At 51.6% G+C, this 6,754-nt stretch overlaps 1 protein-coding gene across 3 annotated transcripts; it reads left to right on the top strand.

Moving 5' to 3' along the window:
• The first annotated feature begins 1,187 nt into the window (after nucleotides 1–1,187).
• LOC101577665 (transmembrane protein 14C) lies at nucleotides 1,188–5,906 on the top strand. 3 transcript variants are annotated; one of them, XM_023712049.1, is made up of 5 exons: nucleotides 1,188–1,271; nucleotides 2,234–2,295; nucleotides 2,577–2,653; nucleotides 3,575–3,676; nucleotides 5,740–5,906. In XM_023712049.1, the coding sequence occupies exons 2-5, from the start codon at nucleotides 2,273–2,275 to the stop codon at nucleotides 5,889–5,891; spliced, it is 354 nt and encodes a 117-aa protein (XP_023567817.1). In that variant the 5' UTR covers nucleotides 1,188–1,271; nucleotides 2,234–2,272; the 3' UTR covers nucleotides 5,892–5,906. The 3 variants fall into 3 exon arrangements, with proteins under 3 accessions (XP_023567817.1, XP_023567816.1, XP_023567818.1); XM_023712048.1 differs by lacking the exon at nucleotides 1,188–1,271 and adding an exon at nucleotides 1,290–1,756; XM_023712050.1 differs by lacking the exon at nucleotides 1,188–1,271 and adding an exon at nucleotides 1,290–1,760.
• The last annotated feature ends 848 nt before the right edge of the window (nucleotides 5,907–6,754 follow it).

Here is a 6,754-nt window from a genome sequence, read left to right as displayed (position 1 = left end):
GGCCTTGAACTCATGGCAATTCTGCCTCAGCACTCAGCACTGGCTTTTAGTTTTCAGTGAAAACTTTCCTGTAAATTTGAACCAAATGCCTGTTTTAATTTACATTATCCCTGAAGCAAGGACCTGTGCTAGTTGGTGACACATAATTTCATTTCCAGGAAGGCCTTCACCTCAGGATACTTTTGTTTTGAGACGGTCTTGTTAATGTAGCCCAGGCGGGTCATGAATTTGCCGTGATCCTCCTGAGTGGTGTGATTACAGGTTGGGCCACCACCCTCAACTGGTAGGTACTTCTCTAAGATTCAATTTCCTTAAATCTAAAGAGGGTGTGGGTGGGAGCGGGTTGGTTTGATACAAGTAGGAATCGAAGCTTCAAGCAGACTAGGGAGGACTGAGTCTCCAAATCCATTTCCAGCTGTTTAAAATAAATCCCATTGTTCATTACTGAACAGAGACTTCCATTAAACTAGTAGGATCTGGTATTCTGGGATTGTTTGAAGTTCCAAACGTTCTGAGTAGACACGCGCTGCAGTGAGCTTCATTCACTGAAGATAACGAGCTGTATCCATGTGTCTACCTGAGGGGGACAGGAGAGGGAGGCGAGAAAGTCCGGGGTGCTGCCCAACTTTGCCGCAGAGCTAAAGGAATACAGGAAAAGGGTCAGTAGGAGAGGCAATGGCAGTCCGGCCTTGGGTCCCACAGGCGGGGTGGGAAGCCTTCTCTAACTGACCTCCGAGACGCCGCTCCAGAGCCTCACTTCCCGCAACACAGACGTCGAAGCGAGCCCTAGAGTCTCTCCTGCGCCACCTTAGTCCCTGCCAGTCCGACGGTCCGCAGCTGGCTCCCATCCGCACACGGCGTCCATCTCCCCGGCGAAGCCTTCCGAACCCCGCTGCAGACGCCTCCTCCTACCCGCACACCCGCCCTGCCCGGATTTTCCGGCTTCGAGCAACACCGGAGTCAAACTTTGGGTTTCCTGCTTCCGGCCACTCGAGTTTGGCTCCGGGACTTGAAGGATCCGCCGATGCCACCCCCCACCCCTCCCGGTCCTTAACTTTTAGCCTCAATCCCCGCCCCAGGAGGCCGGACCGGGGACACGGAGCATGCGCGGAATCGTGCCTCCGTCGCCCCGCCCCGTACGGCTGGCTGGGCCTATCCGCGAGTCGCGCGCGGGGCCCCGCCCCCGAGACACGCCCATTTCCGGGGATCCCGTGGGCGCCGGGGTCTGGGTGTAGACCTTGATCCAGACCTTCGTCAGGCCCGCGGCCTAGGTTTGTTCGTTTACACCAAGTTTGACTTTTAGGATTTATCGGCGCGGTCTCGCTGCTGCCTGCTTTTTGTCTTCCTCTGCGGGGGAGGAGGACTTTAGGCCGTGTCGGGCTGCTTGCGTTTCGGGTCGCGCATTTTCTTTAAAATAAGTCGGGAGCCCCGCGGAACCCTGAGCTCTGGCAAGTGCTGAGCGAGGCACTGCTTCGGTTCCTGGAGCTTTTAGGGCTCCGGTTCTTTGAACAGCTCGAATTTGGTGTTGGGCTGGCTTCGAACTCACGACCTCAAGGCCTCCACCCCTGTCCTGGGGAGACCGGAAAGGGGTGGGCGCTGCGCGGCGGGTGAGGCGTGCTGGATGCGGAATCGTGTTCTTCACGGAGAGGGGGGGATCCTTTTCTAAGCGTGTGGTGCCCCACGTGGCCGTCCCTCGGGCTTCCGTATACTTTATGCCCCCTACACGCTGTCTAACAGGAGCTGGAATCTGATGCAAATTGGTAAATTTTACAAGCGTTGAGTACTGAAGTAGTTTTCTGGGGCAGAAATGAAAAGTGCCCGTTTTCCTTCCCGCCTTTCCGAGACCTTAAAGATCATTGGGTTAGAGGCCCAGAACTTGCTTTCCTGTGGTCTTCCATTAGGACTCTTAGAAAAACCGGCTGTCCTCCATTTACTGTGTGCTAAGCACATTTTATTACGCCATCGAATGCTCATGACAGCCCCATGAGATTTGCCCGCCTGCTTCCTTGTTTGCTTGCTTTCTATACTGGGAAACGAACCCAGTTCCTCGCACTTGCCAGGCAGGCCCTTGTGCCGCTGAGCTGTACCCCTGGCCCTCTTAATTTCGTAACAGTGGAGAAGCCGGAGACTTTGGGAGGTTGTGCAGCTTAGGAGTCCGTTGCTCCAGCTAGTGCTGCAGCAGGACACACCAGAGTGTGCTAGGAACTGGCGTCTGATCTGTTCCCCTGTGCAGGTGCAGGCTTGGTGTGGTCACCCACCTGGACACAGAACAATGCAGAGGAGCTCCGGCCCACTGTAAGTACAGTAATGTACACGGAAGAGCCCAGAGCTCCTAAAACCAGAATTCCTCTCTCCTTCTGAAAAGAGCCCTAAGTGTGGGCTGTTGGGGGCAGCAGGAGGATGGCTGGACATGTTGGCCAAAGACCTGGATTTGAGTCTCTGCTTTGCCACTGACCAGTTGGGTGGTTTAGCAAGAAATCCAGCCTCTCTAAACTTCGTTTTTAAAGTCTATCCCGTGATTACATGGCCTGTTTTTAAAACCTCCTTAGCACCGATTTCTCTGTCTTACCTTTCAGAGTGCCGTTACATTATTTTGGCTATGGCTATGCCACCCTGGTTGCTACTGGTGGGATCATTGGCTATGCAAAAGCAGGTATGGGGTTATGTAGTCACTTGGTCTCTTAAAAACCCTTGGGGAGTGCCAGGCTGGATGGTGCCAGGCTGGGTGGTACCTGCCTGGGATTTCAGCACTCGGGTAGACTGAGGCTGGATGCTTGCAAGTTTGAGCTCAGCCTGAGAATCTTAGCAAGATCCTGACTGGAATAAAAGAGGAGATGCTGTAGCTCCATCCCCAGTGACACATCTGTGCATACTCATGCATGCTCGGGAATAAAAAGTAAATCTAGAATTGTTTCAATGACTGTGACAAATTTGAGTTTGAGTCCTGCTCGCCTCATTGGGAGTCTCCTGGCTCCTCCTGCCCCGCCCTGCCTCTGATTATCTGACTGACCTCAGCCCTGCTGCCTAGTGTCGCCTTTATCTGCACACAGGCAGGTGTGGTAGTAGATGATTACTATCGAGTGCTACCCATCAGCCTCCACCCCCAAGGCTCATCTCTGAGCTTTTGAAGGGGGGAAGGGCTTATTTCTGCGCCCTTCCCTGCCTGCACCCCTGCCTCGGTGCCCACCCCCACCCAGAGCTCTTGTTGTGCAGATCTTTTTTCAGCTGACACCATTTCCCTCTCCTTTTGTGGTATGGAGTCCCCATACACAGTCCAGCTCTTGATGGGTTGATCAGGACTTGTTAAGGAAAAGCCCTGACCACACTTGTACCCACGAAAGGAAGGTGGTCTTTTCTCCTTGGAGTGGAAGTGCCCTTCCTGTGAGAAATGGGGTAGTAAGACCCTGGCGCCCAGTGAGATCAGCAAGCTCCCAAAACACTTTCCTGCTTGGGAGCACCTTGGTCATGAGCCATGGACCTTGGCTAGTTTCCCCTGCAGGGAAGGGATTCTGGTGGAGTTGGTGAATGAACCAAGTATCGTGGGTAACGCGGGTCTGTGTTTGCTTCCCTTTAGGTAGCGTGCCAAGCCTGGCCGCTGGGCTCCTTTTCGGGAGCTTAGCGGGCCTGGGGGCTTACCAGCTGTCTCAGGACCCCAAGAACATTTGGGTTTCCCTAGGTATGTGCTTCATGTCTGGAAGGCCAATCTGGAACCATCACCTGCTCTACCGGAAGGCCCTGGGCTGGTGGGTGTGGCCAGCTGGAACTCCAGAGAGCTTTGCTTGCTCCACTGGGAATTGGCCTGATTTCTGTTGATTTTTTACATATAGACTGTGGAAGGGCTTTTCATACTCATGAGATTAGTTTATGCTAATCCTAGTTTGCCTGCTGGTGCCAGGCAAGCGTGTATGCTGCCAACATCTGCCTGGACACAAGTAAAGTAACACGCGGACGTGTGAGCTTTGCTTCCAGCATCGCGTTCTCCCTTTGGGAAATCACTTGCCTCGTTAGCAGCTTGGAGAAGACAGAGTCCTGGCTCCAGGGAGCTTTCAGCTGAACTGGGAGTCAGGTGTGACAGGGAACTGTGGGAAGTTGGGCAGGAAGGTGGCTGCTCAACAGGGTGGCTGCTTTTGCTACTTTTATGTTGGGCTCCAGGCACACTCCCACAGCACCGGGAGCGGGTGCCTCTGAGCCTTCCTCGCATGCGCACTCAGGGTGAGAACAGGTGCAGCTCTCGCTCTAAGGGTACAGGAGGGGGACAGGTGTGGCCCAGCCCACAAAGGAGGGCAGGAGAGGCTGCAGTGGGACTCAGGCACAGCCCCCTGGGTTCTGCCTGGCAGCTTCCTTCTTCAAGCAGGGCCTGACTTGCAGGCGCCCTTCCCAGTGTCCCCTGCCCCAACTTCTCTCAGCAGAAGACCTCCCATTGACCTTCCTGATGGGAGGGCCCCATCCTCCAGTCCTGTCCCTGCCCCTGCGGGTATCCCTCTTCTCCCGCGCCCCCCCCCCCTCCAATTTTTGCACTGGCAAGGCCCCTGTCTTTGTGTCCTCTTTGGGGGGCCCTTCCCCATGATGCCCCTGTGTTCATTTCTCTCCCATTTAGAAAGAAAAGGCCCTACTTCCTCAAGTTCTTTGCCTTTCCTTCCATTTCATAGACTTCTCCAAATGCCCGCCTGCTTTCTCCTCTCCCTGCTTTCTCCTTTCCCTCTGCTCTGCCTGCCTCGCCCACAGCATGCCACTTCCTGAGGCTGCTGGGGACCTGCGTTTGTACCAAATCATAGTCGTTTTTAGCCCTTGTTTTTGACATGGTTTGTAGGCTGTTCTCGCATGGTTGACGGATCATTCCTGGTTTTCCTTTTTGTCTTCTCATCCTTTAGTTTTTAATCAGTCTTCCTCTCGTAAATGAATATTGAACTTAGGACCTGGCTCTCTATCTCCTTTACACTCTGTCACTTGGCAGTGTCACTGAAGGTCATACCTTAAATTATCTCTAGTATACAAGTGATTTACAAATGGTTGTCTCCAGCATAGAGCCTCGTGTGTGCAGGCTTTCAAGATGTGGCAGGGCCCCTGCCCAGACATGACCTGAGATGCCACACACATCTGGCTTGTCCCATCCATTTGGGTCTTGATGTCTGTGTCACCCTGGCTTTTAGTTCCTTGAATATGGGCTCTTCTCTCCACAGGGCCTTTGCATACACTTTTCTCTCTTCTTGGAGTATACTTCTCTACCCTGCCTTCAGCTCAGGTGACCTCTCTCATTTTTGATGAGTTCATCTTCAGCTAACCCTAGCAGTATACCAAGCCTCAGATCTGAGTAGATACATCACCCACCTGTAGCACAAATTACACTTTTTAAAAGACTAGTTTACCCTATCAGACTTGAAACCGAGGGTTGGAGGCAGTTTTTAAGTATGGTTGTGGTGTGTCCAACCAGAAAAGCGTGGGGAGAAACACTACCTTATGAAAGCATTCCTGTAGCATTTTGGAGAAAAGGAAGGCACTGATGGGTGAACTATGGGCGTTTCGGGAGAGTGGTGAGGGGAAGCCGAGAAGGCAGGCTGGGCCCAGGGTGGGCGGGACTTTATCAGGCTCCAGGGTGTGGATAGTCAGCGAGCCCTCCCTGCATGAGAAAGGAGGATTAAGTAGAGGCGGGAGTCTGGGCCTCAGGGGGCAGTGGGGCTCTCCCTTCTGGTCCCCTTGCATATAAGAGATAGTGACTTTTTTCCTTTCTTTTTTTGTTAGTTACATCTGGGACCTTGGCCGGCATTATGGGAATGAGATTCTACCACTCTGGAAAATTTATGCCTGCAGGTTTAATTGCAGGTGCCAGGTACTCTGGATTCCACTGCTCTTATTACCAGGATAGAGTTTGGTTTCTTTTACAAGATATTTGATACATTAAAAAATGTATGGTACTTGTATTAGTATACCTGATCCTGGACATCAACTCAGATTACTTAGTTTATGCGCAAGTCAGAAAAGCCACAAAAGCAGGAGTTGACTTACTGTCAAAATGGTGTGAGTCTCTATTCATGAGTAAATGGATTTGTTCTCAGATTTTCTCTCTGGTGGATCCTGGGTCCTTCCCACAGTATACCAAGCCTCAGGGCAAAGCTGTGGCTGTGATTCTTGGTTGTGTAGAACTTGGTTACTCAGAATTTTGCTAGAAGGAAATTTGGCTGAATCTTGTTTTCTAGTCACGTTTGATTATGAAACTCAGAGCTAACTGTTTCCACTTTAGTCATGCTGAGTACACAATTCAGGATGTGCCAAGGGTAGAGAAATTTTTTATCTGTTTTAGGAAGACACTGTGTACCCACATTTGGTCAGTAGCTATGCTGTCGATCATAAGTTTTATACCACGATCAGTAGCAGTAAACTGGGCTGAGTATGGTGGTACATGCCTGTAACCCTTGCTGTAATTAGAAAGCCGGGGCAGGAGGATTACAAGTTCAGTTCAGCCTGGAAAATTTAGCAAGGCTTTGTCTCAAAAAGAAATAGCAGGGTGTGTAGCTCAAAAACAAATAAACAAGTAAAAATACAGGGTTTACTCAGCATGAGTGCCTTAGGGTTCAACCCATAGTACCACAAAATTAAAAATTTTTAAAATAAAAAGAAATTGGCCGCCTACACATCTACCTTTCATTACCCTTCTGACCTGAAGGGTCTCAACCTCTCTTGCCTCCAGTGCCTTCAGTTCCTCAAATCATTGGCAGCTGGACCAGGAAAGGCCATGTGCTGTCCTAGGGTGGGCGGC

This window comes from Octodon degus, unplaced genomic scaffold (assembly GCF_000260255.1).
Source record: "Octodon degus isolate 3935 unplaced genomic scaffold, OctDeg1.0 scaffold00023, whole genome shotgun sequence".
Lineage (NCBI taxonomy): Eukaryota > Metazoa > Chordata > Mammalia > Rodentia > Octodontidae > Octodon > Octodon degus.
The sequence above is the reverse complement of the archived record's forward strand: the minus strand, read 5'-3'. Positions and strand labels throughout refer to the sequence as shown.